The 13,510-nt window shown below is 35.4% G+C and overlaps 3 protein-coding genes across 3 annotated transcripts; 1 reads left to right on the top strand and 2 right to left on the bottom strand.

Annotated features, from left to right (window-relative positions):
* The first annotated feature begins 453 nt into the window (after window positions 1–453).
* Window positions 454–1,237, top strand: LOC131596363 (uncharacterized). The gene is made up of 2 exons (XM_058868994.1): window positions 454–679; window positions 876–1,237. Exons 1-2 carry the CDS (start codon window positions 454–456, stop codon window positions 1,235–1,237), a joined length of 588 nt encoding a protein of 195 aa, XP_058724977.1.
* A 4,921-nt stretch (window positions 1,238–6,158) lies between these two features.
* LOC131596369 (uncharacterized) lies at window positions 6,159–9,102 on the bottom strand. Its single transcript, XM_058869007.1, has 8 exons — window positions 8,931–9,102; window positions 8,492–8,849; window positions 8,176–8,399; window positions 7,849–8,061; window positions 7,652–7,744; window positions 7,478–7,579; window positions 6,352–6,675; window positions 6,159–6,268 (listed from the first exon to the last, which is right to left on the bottom strand). The coding sequence occupies exons 1-8, from the start codon at window positions 9,060–9,062 to the stop codon at window positions 6,182–6,184; spliced, it is 1,533 nt and encodes a 510-aa protein (XP_058724990.1). The 5' UTR covers window positions 9,063–9,102; the 3' UTR covers window positions 6,159–6,181.
* Window positions 9,103–9,319: 217 nt separating this feature from the next.
* Window positions 9,320–12,963, bottom strand: LOC131596379 (uncharacterized). Its single transcript, XM_058869016.1, has 4 exons — window positions 10,628–12,963; window positions 10,227–10,544; window positions 10,040–10,145; window positions 9,320–9,955 (listed from the first exon to the last, which is right to left on the bottom strand). Exons 1-4 carry the CDS (start codon window positions 12,961–12,963, stop codon window positions 9,320–9,322), a joined length of 3,396 nt encoding a protein of 1,131 aa, XP_058724999.1.
* Window positions 12,964–13,510: the final 547 nt, after the last annotated feature.

Here is a 13,510-nt window from a genome sequence, read left to right on the forward strand (position 1 = left end):
TGGCTCAAGGAGATGGACAGGATTTTCCGAGTGATGGATTGCTTTGTAGCGTAGAAGGTACGATATGGTACCCATATGCTAGCGGGAGAAGATGATGTTTGGTGTCTAGAGACTCGTCAGAGGTTGGATACTGCATGTGAACTTATCACTTGGGATGTATTCAGTAGGGAATTTCTGAGGAGGTACTACCCTGAGGATGTACGTGGGAAGAAGGAAATTGAATTTCTCAAACTGAAGAAGGGAAATTTGTCGGTTATGGAGTATGCTTCTAGATTCGTGGAACTGGAAAAGTTCTATCCTCATTATAACGAGGAAACTGCTGAGTTTTCCAAGTGTATCACATTTGAGAACGGGTTACGCCCAGAGATCAAGAAGGCAATTAGATACCAAAAGATTTGGTTGATAGTTGCAGAATTTATGAGGAGGACAGGAATGCTCACTATAAGCTCATAAATGAGAAGAGGGGGTAAGCACCAACAGAACCGTAGGAAGCCTTATGATACTCCAACTAGTAAAAGCAAACAAAAGGTTGCTAAGGGTAACAGGACTAGTGGAGGATACGCTCCTGCTGGTATTGTATGTTTCACATGTGGGAAACCAGGTCATAAAAATAATGCATGTACTCAATATATAAAGAGGTGTTTCCGTTGTGGTAAAGTCGGACATGAAATAGCTGATTGTAAGCACAAAGAAGTAATTTGCTTCAACTATGGCGAAGAAGGACATATTAGTAATTAGTTCCAGAAGCCGAAGAAAGCAAAATCTGGTGGGAAAGTGTTTGCTTTAGCAGGAACTCAGACATCTAGCGAAGATAGACTAATCAGAGGTATATGTTTCATTAATAGTACTCCTCTTAATTACTATTATCGATACAGGTGCTACACATTGTTTTATTGTTGCTAAATGTGTGAAAAAATTGTGTCTTGTGTTGTCTTCGATGAATGGAGAGATGATCGTTGATATTCCAGCTAAGGGATCGGTGACTATTTCTCTAGTTTGTTCGAATTGTCCTTTGTCGGTTTTAGAGAGAGACTTTGTTGTTGATTTGGTTTCTTTGCCATTGAGTGGATTGGATGTGATCTTGGGTATGAACTGGTTGGAATATAACTATGTTCGTATTAATTGTTATAACAAATTTGTGCGGTTTTCTACTCCTGGAAAGGAGGAGAAAACTGGTTTATTATCTGCTAGACAATTGCGGGAATTGTGCAAAAGGAAGCACATGTCTTTTCGTTGATGGCGTTGTTATCTGTTGAGAATCAGGCTACAATTGATGAATTACAGGTGGTACGTGAATTTCCTGAAGTCTTTCCCAATGAGATTCCTGATGTAGCGCCAGAAAGAGAAGTTGAGTTTGCTATTGATCTTGTCCCCAGTACTAGACCTGTTTCCATGGCACCATACAGGATGTCAGCATCTGATTTGGCAGAGTTGAAGAAGCAATTGGGGGATTTACTTGAGAAGAAGTTTGTGAGGCCGAGTGTATCGCCTTGGGGAGCTCCGGTGTTACTAGTGAAAAAGAAAGATGGAAGTATGAGGTTTTATGTCGATTATAGGTAGTTAAATAATGTAACAATCCAGAACAAGTATCCACTTCCGAGAATAGATGACTTAATGGATCAATTGGTAGGTGCACGTGTGTTTAGTAAGATTGACTTGAGATCGGGTTATCATCAGATTAGAGTGAAAGATGGAGATATTCATAAAACGACTTTCAAAACCCGATACTGGCATTATAAGTATTCGCTGATGCCTTTCGGTGTTACTAACGCGCTGGGAGTATTTATGGAATATATGAACCACATCTTTTATACTTACTTATATTGGTTTGTGGTGGTATTCATTGACGATATTCTGATTTACTCTAAGTCGAAAGAATACCATTTCAAACATTTGAGAGTAGTATTACAGGTTTTGAAAGAGAAGAAGTTATATGCAAAGTTGTCCAAATGTTAATTTTGGTTAGAGAAGGTTAGTTTTATTGGTCATGTCATTTTAGGTAGTGGCATTATTGTGGATCCATCCAAAGTAGATGCTGTGTTACAGTGGGAAACTCCAAAATCGGTCACGGAGATTAGAAGCTTTTTGGGCTTGGCTGGTTATTAAAAGAGATTTATCGAGGGCTTTTCTAAGTTAGCACTTTCGTTATCGCACTTGACTTGTAAAGGTAAAGCGTTTGTGTGGGATATTCAATGTGAAGAAGGTTTTACCGAGCTGAAGAAGAGGTTGACAAAGGCTCCAATTTTCATATTACCTAATCCTGAAGAATCTTTTATTGTGTATTGTGATGCTTCTAAATTGGGCTTAGGTGGTGTGCTTATACAGAACGATAAGGTAGTAGCTTACGCGTCGAGACAGTTGAGAATTCATGAAAGGAATTATCCTACGCATGATTTGGAACTAGCCACGGAGATATTCGTGTTGAAAATTTGGAGACATTGTCTTTATGGTTCTAGATTTGAAGTATTCAGTGACCATAAGAGTTTGAAATATTTGTTTGATCATAAGGAGTTGAATATGAGGCAACACAGGTGGTAATAATTGTTAAAAGACTATGGCTTTAGCTTGAATTATCATCCGGGTAACGTTAATGTTATAGTCGATGCTTTGAGTCGGAAGACATTGCATATGTCAATGATGATGGTTAAGGAATTGGAATTAATTGAACAGTTCAGAGACTTGAGTTTGGTTTGTGACAGGACACCGCATAGTGTTATGTTGGGAATGCTGGAGATTAATATTGATTTCTTAACTAGAATCAAATAATCCCAAAAGTTGGATGTGAAATTAGCATATATGATGGTTGGAGGTAATCAATCAGAAGATGGTGACTTTAAAATGGATGTACAAGATGTGCTGAGTTTTCGCGGTAAAATTTGTATTCCGGATGAAGACAATATGAAGAAGAAGATCCTTGAGGAAGGTCACCGAAGCAGTTTGAGTATTCACCCTGGGGCTACTAAAATGTATCAAGATCTGAAGAAATTATTTGGTGGCCTGGGTTGAAACGTGATGTAGCACAGTTTGTGTGTGCGTGTTTGACTTGTCAGAAGTCGAACGTCAAAAACCTGCAGAATTGATGCAACTGTTACACGTTCTGGAATGGAAATGGGATAGTATATCGATGGATTTTGTGACGGGGTTTCCCAGTACTCCCAGAGGGCATGATACGATTTGGGTAATTGATGATCGGCTGACGAAATCGGCTCATTTTGTTGCGATTAATATCAGTTTTCCTGTACCGAAGTTGGCGGAGATATATCCGGGGATTGTGAAGCTTCATGGTGTTCCGTCAAGTATTGTGTCGGATAGGGATCCAAGGTTTACCTCTGAGTTTTTGAAAATTTTGTAAGACGTGTTGTGCTCTAAGCTAAAGTTAATATCTGCGTATCATCCACAGACAGATGGCTAGACGGAGAGGACCATTCAGTCATTAGAGGACTTCCTGAGAGCTTGTGTTCTTGAGCAAGGAGGTTCATGGCTCCTTTTGAAGCTTTGTACGGTCGGAAGTGTAGAACTCCGTTTTGTTGGTATGAATCCGAGGAAAGTTTAGTTCTTGGACCTAAAATTGTTCGGCAGACTACCACAAAGGTGAAACTAATCCGGGAGAAGATGAAATCTTCCCAGAGCAGACATAAGAGTTACCATGATAAGAGGATGAAAGATCTTGAATTTCAAGCAGGAGACCATGTATTTTGTAGGGTCACTCCAGTGACAGGTGTGGGTCGCTCCTTGAAGTCGAGGAAGTTGACGCCTCAGTTTATCGACCTATATCAGATTTCTGAAAAAAGTGGGAACTGTTGCGTATAGGGTGGCTTTTCCACCTAATCTTTCAAATTTGCATAATGTGTTTCATGTTTCACAACTCTGAAAGTATATTTCAGATCCCTCTCATGTGATTTTGATGAATGATGTGCAAGTGAGAGATAATCTTATAGTTGAGATGGTACCTGTACGGATCAAGGATCGTGAGGTAAAAAAGTTGTGGGGTAAGGAAATTGCTCTATAAAATGTTGTTTGGGGAGGATCTGCTGGAGAGAATGCGACATGGGAATTAGAAAGTAAGATGCAGGAGTCGTATCCGGAGATGTTTGCATCAGGTAAATATTCAAGGACGAAAATCTTTTAAGTGGGTCAGAGTTGTAACAGCCATTTATTTTATTCAATTATTTAAATATTTGGTTGTGAATTATTTAATGGAATTGTGATTTATTTGTGGATTTGTGTTGTTGGAGGGGTGTCTGTCTAAAAGTGTAGAAACGTGAGGGTGTGGCTAAACATTAGTGTTTATGCTATTTTATTAGAAGTTGAATAATAATAATAATAGAAAAAAACGATTAAATAATTAATTGGGCCTATGTTGTGTCACATAAAAAATAGCGGGGGTGTTGTTTGTTAAGCCTATTAGTGAGGTAGAAGTTAGTAAAGGGTTAACAAAAAAAATAAGAGAGAAAAGAGAATTAGGAAGAGGGAAGTTAGACAGGACGTGAAAAAAGAGAAGTTATCGTAGAAGAGGAGAAGAGGCACAAAGAAGCTAGAGTAAGGAATTCATTGTAAGAGAAGATAATCACCAATCCAAGGTAAGGGTGGGGTTCTAACTCTATAAGGATGGGTACGATGATTAGTAGATAGGAATTGGGTTTTGATTTCTATGTTGATGTTCTTAGGTTTTGAATGGAAAATCCATAGAATTGATAATTGATGCATGTTTGATGACAATTCCTTGTTACTATGTGATGTATATGTGTTGTATAGTTTCTATCTCATGAAATTTGATCTTGTTGTTAGTTTTCGTAAAATTCCATGTTTTGATCGAAAATTCAGTGACAAAAGTGACGTCGTAGAATTGTGTTTTTATGATCCCAATTGATCTTATATGAATAGAGGAAAGTTAATATATGATTATTTCGTAAAACCAGACTATTTAAGATGGGTTTATGGGGAAAAAGTGGCTTGGACAGTAGCTGTTCCTTAGCAGAATTTTTCTTCAAAACTGAATCGGGTATTGTATACTAATGATTTATCATGAGTTTTAGTAAATTTTCCATAATTTTCTGGAATCGTTTGAGTGGTCTTTAAGCCGAGTTTTATGAAACTCGAATACTTGAATTTTTTAAGTTTATGCATTGGAATGGATGATTGTTTGAGAAAGACATATGGAACCTTGTTTCCTGTTTGTTGTTTATAAGTATATGATGTGGTTGTATGATAACGATGAGGTGATGACCTATATTGGCTTTTGTAGAAGGCTTATGCCTTGTGGTTGCATAACTGTGTTGTTGAATGTCGGTGTCGCATACATTGCATTGTTGAGGACTTATGCTTTATTGTTGGCCTGAATTGGCAAGTTGTTGTGGGCTTATGCCCTGTTGCTGCCTTTATTTATTGATATTATGTTGAGGGCTTATGTCATGTTGGTACCACATGCATCTCACTACAAGAAAATTATTGAATTGCGACAGTTCATTTTACCAGATTGCGACGGTTAGAACCGTCCTAATTTGTGAGTCGCGACGGTTCCTGTCCTGCCTCAAAAACGTGCGTCGCGAGGCTGAATTGCGACGGTTATCAAAACCGTTATACTAACTGTCGTTCTATATCACGACGGTTGGGGAACTGTCGTAAACTGATAATTGTAACGGTTACCAACTGTCGCGAAATTTCGTTTGTTTTTTTTATGTTAATTGTGACGGTTTCAAACTGTCATGCATGTGACGTGGTGACTGTTCAAACCGTCGTAATTTTGTTTTAAAAATTTTAAATATAATTTTCTTGGTAACGGTTTAAAGCGCTATTAATTATTAAATTTTTATTTTTAACAACAATTTAAACCATTATTAATTTTAATCTATAGTGTGTTTTAAATATTTTTTATTTTAATTATAATCTACTAATATGAGTATTATTTTTTTATTTAAATTATTTCTATTTATGTTATTATTGTTTTGTAATATTTTTTATTTGACTTTCTATCACTATTAAACGTAGTAAAATTAATTCCAATATAAACAAATGTAATACCAAATAAACATTGTGATATCAAAAAAATGTGAGTACCATAATCATGTCATGTAATACAAAAAATCGAAAAAACATATCAACTCCTAGTCTTATAATAACAAGATTCATAGTGCCAAAAATACATAGGAAAGTTCTTAATATAATTAATTCATAGAAAAGTCTAATTTGTCCTTCCTGATGATCTATTATCTGCAATTCGGTAGCTAGACTCAGAAGAACGTCTACCATCAGCAGATGATTCCAATCCCTGAAAGGAAAAAAAGCATTAAAATAATACTATTTAAAATAATACTCATGAGCTTTAATTTTAAGTGCATCAAAATAATATACCTGTCTTCCGCTAGAATTTTGCATTTGCCTTAAGCGTTCAATTTCCTCTGTCATAGCATTGTCCCTTTGCTTTAAGAATGCGACTGCATCCATCAATTCATCAATTTTTGAATTCTTCTCTTTAAGTGCATTAATTTCTTCTTGCATTTCCTTTATTTTTTCATTTTCTTCCAAAGAAGACCCCGATCTTGTAGATCCATTAATTTGAGATGGCGTAACTCCAAGTCCCATACAACGAACATATCCAGGATGTTCTTTTCCAAACACTTTCTGAAATGCCTCATTTTCAGATACAGAATCCTTAATTGCAGCTTGTAATTTTTCCTGCACATACAAAAAAGAAAATTGGGCTATTCTTTTGATTTATTTAAAAAATAAAGACCCTGTTATAGTTATTCAACATTATGCATGACTATATTTAATACATTACAACATAGAAAAAGTGATGAGATACATTGCAACATTATTCAACATTTCACTACATTACTTGTTACTAAATGCTAATGTGAATGAACAATGTATATTTGTTTATCCGCCAATACTAAATTCATGTGCAGGTGTGATTAATAATGGAGAACCAATGACTTAGAAATTTAATTGACATTTGCTGTCATGTTTACAAATATGAGACGTGGCAAAAATACCAATGACTAAATTGAAGAATGGATAAACATGGCTGAAGCATATAATCATATAATGTAAACTGTCAACTGCCGCCTTAGGCATTACATAGACTACTCATGCATCAAAACTCATCTGAATTTGCACATTTTTACTTGTTTGTTTCATGAGACAGAAAATTGGATATTTTTATGAGACAAACTATTTGTTTCATGAGAGAAACTATTTGACAGCAAGGATATTTTTATTTAATCATGAACCTAATGATAGTTATTCACTCGTTTAGTTCCTATGTTACTTAGTAGAACTCAACAAAATTGGCTAAGCATAAACTATTTGTATCATGAGACAAAGTAGAACACAACAAAATAATCACAATTCTCAACTTAATTTAATCAGTTTTCAGACAGATTCTCCCCACCTCTAAGAGATGCCAAAAGGTTTGATTTTTTCTCAAACCTTAAGGAGACTAACAAATATTTTTTAAAAATTAACTTGTACTTACATTATTGTGGTATGCATCTTCATTGACAAAAGACCCGTCAGATTTTTTATGTGAAACTGCATACATTTCCCCTCTGCTATATGATCGCCCATCTCTCACTTCCTATAAATAAAAACAAATATTAATTATTTTTACTTGAAGCATACAATCAAGAATATATAGGTTTAGACATACCAACTCATGTTGCTTCCTTGCAAGTGACTTAGATCCGAGTGTATGCGGAATCTTCAATTTTCCTCTATTTTGGGCATTTTTTGTTGCTATTCTCTAAATTGGTAACAAATAAAAACACACGTTATAGATAAGGATAAAATACAATGCATTAGTTATATATTAAAAATACAATTATAAGCGTAAAACACTAATGTTACCTGTGTTTTTTCTTTCCGTCTATATTGAACAAAAAGGGTCCAATCGTTTTCCTTAATGCCTTGGCATTTTGGATAATGTTGAATATTTTCCTCCAAAGTGAGATCCCATTTATAAAATCTATGAAACAAGTGATGTCGACCATCCTTCCATTTCTTCCCAGCAGAAGCAAGTATGAAATCTTTGTCACGCGCATCATCAACAACAAAATGGTTCTAACCACAAAAATAAAAATTAATTGACAAAGCAAATAATAATCACCATAAAATTTATTAAAAAAAAATATGTAATTGTTTATTAATGCTACCTTTATCTTTGAATCATAAAACTTTTTTTTTATCCATTGGAATAGCCTTCCAACTCTCGAACATTATGGGAAAGTCTTTAAACATTCTGACAAGTGTACCCAAATACCCTGCTAACAAACGAGCAGCTGATCCTACTGCACGATGACTCTTATCCCATTCAAGTATTATCCATGTTCCATCAGACTCTGAGTTCGCAACCAAGTCTTTCACACATAAACGGGTCTTTGAAACATAACCATCCTCATCTATCACATAAAAAGTAAACAAATTAATGTCATAACTCAACTTCGTAATAAATTTAAATTATTTATAGATACTTTAACCTTAAATTACTTACTAATAACATTTACATCACAATACTCAGAACTAGCCACTTGAACAACGTCTTCAGTCTCATCTCCTACCACAACATCTTCAGCCTCATCTCTTACCACACCATCTTCACCCTCATCTCCTACCACACCATCTTCACCCTCATCTCCTACCACAACATCTTCACCCTCATCTCCTACCACAACATCTTCTGTAGTTTGGATTGGCGGAGGCGTTATTGTAGTTTGGATTGGCGGAGTGGTTATTGTAGTTTGGACTGGCGGAGGGGTTATTGATGATTTTCTAGTTGTCGTTGAACGTAGGCGCTTCTTATTTACTTCAAGCTCTCCAGGTTGTACAAACCTCGGACGACCCTTCACAGACTAAATAAAATGAATTAGTGAGTATCAATCAACAATTCATACAATTAATTTGTAGAGTAGTAATGAGAATTATTTACTAACCGATGATGGTTTGGAAGAAGACGAAGATGATTTGTAAAGGGATTGAGAGAGTTTAGTAAGATTGAGAGCCTCTAGCTTTTTCTTATTCTCTGCAATTGTTTTGAGGCGAATATCCTCATATGATGAAGTCATTGTCACACAACAGGCTTCAACTGCAAGTATAGGTGATAAACAGGTCAGTACACTAAAAGTAATAAACATAAAAAATTTATATTATTGACTATAAATTTAATAAAGATAACATAAATCCAATAAAAACATAGAGTAACAATGTCATATCTTGGTACTTCATTTTTTGTAATGATGAATCAACATGGAAAGTAACAAAAAACATAAGTCTCACACGAGTTACAAACAAACTAGACTTCTAACTATAAAAAAACTATATCTTAATTATTGTCATCATTTTCCGCTGAAGTTCCAAGATCATCATTAGAAAAAATTTGTTCCAAATTTTGTGATGGATATGGCTCAATGGGTGTCATAATTTCATCATTTCCACCCATGTCATACAAGTCTCTTGGCTTCAAATGAACAGGTATGCTCCATCCTTGCTCACTCTCATCATCCACATAAAAAACCATCTGAGCTTCTGACGCTTGAATGTATGGCTCATTATCTTCATGTTCCCCAGTATGTAGTAGTCTTGCAAAGTTTATAGAGGTAAAACCTAACTTATCTATCTTAATGCCTCTTGGGTTTGTTGTATTAGCCCATTCACATTTAAACATGGGGACTGTGAAGCCATCATAAGAAAGCACAATAATGTCTATCAATCTTCCATAGTAAGGGACCCCTCCAAATCTCATTTGGGTATCACTATTGCTTGAATAACTCCGTGTCCCAAACATGCCAAAAACTCCACTATTTTGAGTTTTTAAAGAATTGTCTCGTTCCAACGTTCGAAACTTGAATCCATTGACATTGAATGCGGTAAACCTTTTAACTTTATCAAAAGGGCCATAAGCAAGGCTAATGAGAACATCTTTATCTACTTCATCAATGTTGTCAAGATTGTTGCAAATCTATACATGATACAACATTCAATTAGTCTGGTTATTATTAAAAAGTAACTCAATATAAAAATTTATTTTTGTACGAAAACTCACTCGATTGCGGAACCAATGAGCAAACTCTCTATGAACCTTCTTGTCTATCTCAGTAGCACTTCTTTGACTACGCCTCATTTGGTTCTGAGTAATACTTCGAAACTGCCTATTTGGTTATTCGGTATTAGATGTAAAAAAAATCTTAATAGTGTAGATGAAACTACTTAAATGGAATAAAACTACATACTTTAGATAGTCGTCAACTATTGGACAATTTGTTAAAACGTGTCTATGAGCCTGCAACTTCTCAATTGGTGTTAGGGTGTAATATGAAGATCCACCCACAGGTTTTCCAATTCTAGGAAATAATTCTGCTACACGTGAACCTGTTTGGATATCACCAATAGGGTCATCATCTACACGTCCAGGTTGATTCCATCTAGTCTCAATGTTTTCTAGATATCTTGAACAAAATGTGAGAATCTCTTCAAAACGGTATCCTTCCGCAATAGACCCTTCTGGTTTTGCCTTATTACGTACATATGATTTAAGTTTTCCCAAGTACCTGTTGTTGAACCACAAGAGTATCAGTTACAAAAATTTCAACTTTCTAAATTGTTAACATTAGAACAAAATCACACAGTTTACCTTTCAACAGGATACATCCATCGATAATGAACAGGGCCTCCAAGTTTAACTTCTTCAACAAGGTGAACAACCAAGTGAACCATAACCGTGAAGAACGAGGGAGGAAATAACATTTCCATGTGGCATAAAGTGAGGACTATTTGGTTTTGCAATTTTTCCAAGTCTTCAAGATTCAATACCTTAGCACATAATTGTCTAAAGAATGAGCACAACTCAATCAAAACTGCTGAAATCTCATAAGGTAATGTTGTACGAATGGCTAATGGTAGAAGTTGTTCCATTAATATATGACAATCATGACTCTTCATCATTCCATTCACCTTGAGATTTACTAAGTCAATGCATCTAGAAATGTTGCTTGAATAACCATCAGGCACCTTAATATTCCTTAAAGTAGTTAAAAAATTCCTTTTATCTTTACCCGTTAAACTAAAGGATGCCGGAGAAATTCTATCATTTTCATCTGGCCAAAGATCAGGTCTTATGCCCATATTTTGAAGGTCTTCTCTAGCTTTATAATGGTCTTTACTCTTTTGTCTATCATTTAGTAAAGTAAATAGGACATTATCGCACACATTTTTCTCAATATGCATTGGATCAAGATTATGGCGCAGAAGATTATCCTTCCAATACGGAAGTTCAAAAAATATGCTTTTCTTTTTCCATTGTTGAGGATGACCTTGGGTAGGATCACAATGTGTACTATCACCTTCTATAGGTTGTCCCTCACGTGTTCTTTTTACCGATTTTTCTTTCACTGGCTTTTTACCAAAGATGACCTCAAGATCTTTAACCTGTTCAAAAACTTCATATCCAGATAATTTTCTCGGTGGACTCCGCATTTCTTGTTCACCATTAAAGCGAATCTTGTTCAATCTAAACCTATGTCTTCGGTCAAGGAAACGACGATGACCCATAAAACACCATTTACGACTAGCTTTAAGACGGAGAGGTGTAGTTTGAAAGTTACACGACGGGCAAGCAAGTCCCGTGTATGTGTTCCACCCAGAAAGTGAACCCAAACCTGGAAAGTCACTAATTGTCCACATCAAGTTTGCATGCAACTTGAACATCTCTTTATTAAAAGAATCGTATGTATCCACACCCTTTGTCCATAACTCTTTCAGCTCTTTGACTAAGGGTTGTAAGTAGACATCAATATTATTTCCTGGTGCTTCTTTACCGGGAATTATCATTGACATTATAAATGATGTCTGCTTCATGCAAACCCATGGAGGAGTGTTGTATGGAATAAGAACAACTGGCCAAATACTATTGTTTGTACTCATCACACCAAAAGGATTAAATCCATCACTAGCCAATGCAAGACGCACATTTCGCGGATATGATGAAAACCAAGTATGTGTCAAGTCAAATTTCTTCCAAGCTTCTGAATCTCTAGGATGCCTCAACATTCCATCATTGTTAGTATCTGTTGCATGCCATCTCATATCCTCGGCCATCTTTGATGACAAAAATAATCTCTGTAATCGAGGCTTTAATGGAAAATAACGAAGCACCTTGGCAGGAATTTTTTTCTTTTTCTTGTTAACAGAGACCTCTTCATTTTTTTTCCATTTTGAAGTGTTGCAATTTTTGCAAGTCTCCCTCTCTTCATCTTCTCCCCAATAAAGCATACAACCGTTTGGACATGCCGGGATCTTTACATAGTTCAAACCAAGTTTTGTGATTGATTTCTTGGCTTCATAGAACGAACTTGGAATGTTTGCATATTCAAATGCATCTTTTATTAACTCTAAAATCATTGTCATTGCCTTCTCACTCAATCCACATAAACACTTGATATGGTATAACTTAACCGAAAAAGATAGTCTTGAGTATCGTCTACACCCTTCATATAAAGGTTCTTCTCCTTCTCTAGCCAATTCATAGTACTCCTTGGATTCTTTCGTTTCCTGAGTTGCACTTGGCATCACATAATCTTCTTGGTCAATCTCCAAATTTGACGCAGATGGTATTTCATTAGCACGATTCCTATCAACTCCAAATGCATCGTTAATCATGTTCTGAATAGAATCTTCGAAAATGATAGTATCTTCAACCATATTTGGAGTAGTACTAGGGGAGATAGTACTAGGTAGTACAAAGGACTCTCCATGATGAATCCACATGGTGTATCCTTGCGGAAATGGTGACCACATTAAGTGGTCGAACATGTCACTCCTACTCTTTGATTTTCGGAAACCGCAACGTTTACAAGGACATATTACTACGTCGTTTTCTTTTAGACCTTTGAATGCAAAATCAATAAATTCTTGTATCCCCTTCTGATACGCAATTGAAGATTGTGGCTTAGTAATCCACGACTTATCCATTTCTTCAAAAAATAAAAAAAAAGATATTATATCATATGTTGAGGAGCTCTAATACTATTTAATAAAAAATAACTCATCACATGTTTGCATAAATGGAAAAACATATAGTACTTAATTTTTGTGAATTTCTTTTCTTTAAATTATTCTAATGTAATCTCAGGTAAATATATAGATGACAATTTTATAATTAAAGAAAAACATTCTAATTCAAAAATGACAAACTAGATTGGTTTTGACCGTATCAAAATTGAAACAGAAAAAACGAGTACAAAGACTAGTACTAATGACAAGACTAGTACAAATGAACAATTCCAAATTTGCATTATACTATTATTATGCTGGATTGTATGAAGCACATGAATGTGACAACATTTTCACTTGTTGAAGAATTCATCTTCATCATAATTTACAAAGACTAAAAAAGGTTAGTACTAATGACAAGATTATATAATTCCAATAAATTACTACATTATGGACAAGTGACAATAACTAATGAGAGAAGAAGAGGTCTCATCTCATCTCAGAACAAAAAAACTATTACTACCAT

The sequence above is a fragment of the Vicia villosa genome, linkage group LG1 (assembly GCF_029867415.1).
Source record: "Vicia villosa cultivar HV-30 ecotype Madison, WI linkage group LG1, Vvil1.0, whole genome shotgun sequence".
Classification (NCBI taxonomy): Eukaryota; Viridiplantae; Streptophyta; class Magnoliopsida; order Fabales; family Fabaceae; genus Vicia; species Vicia villosa.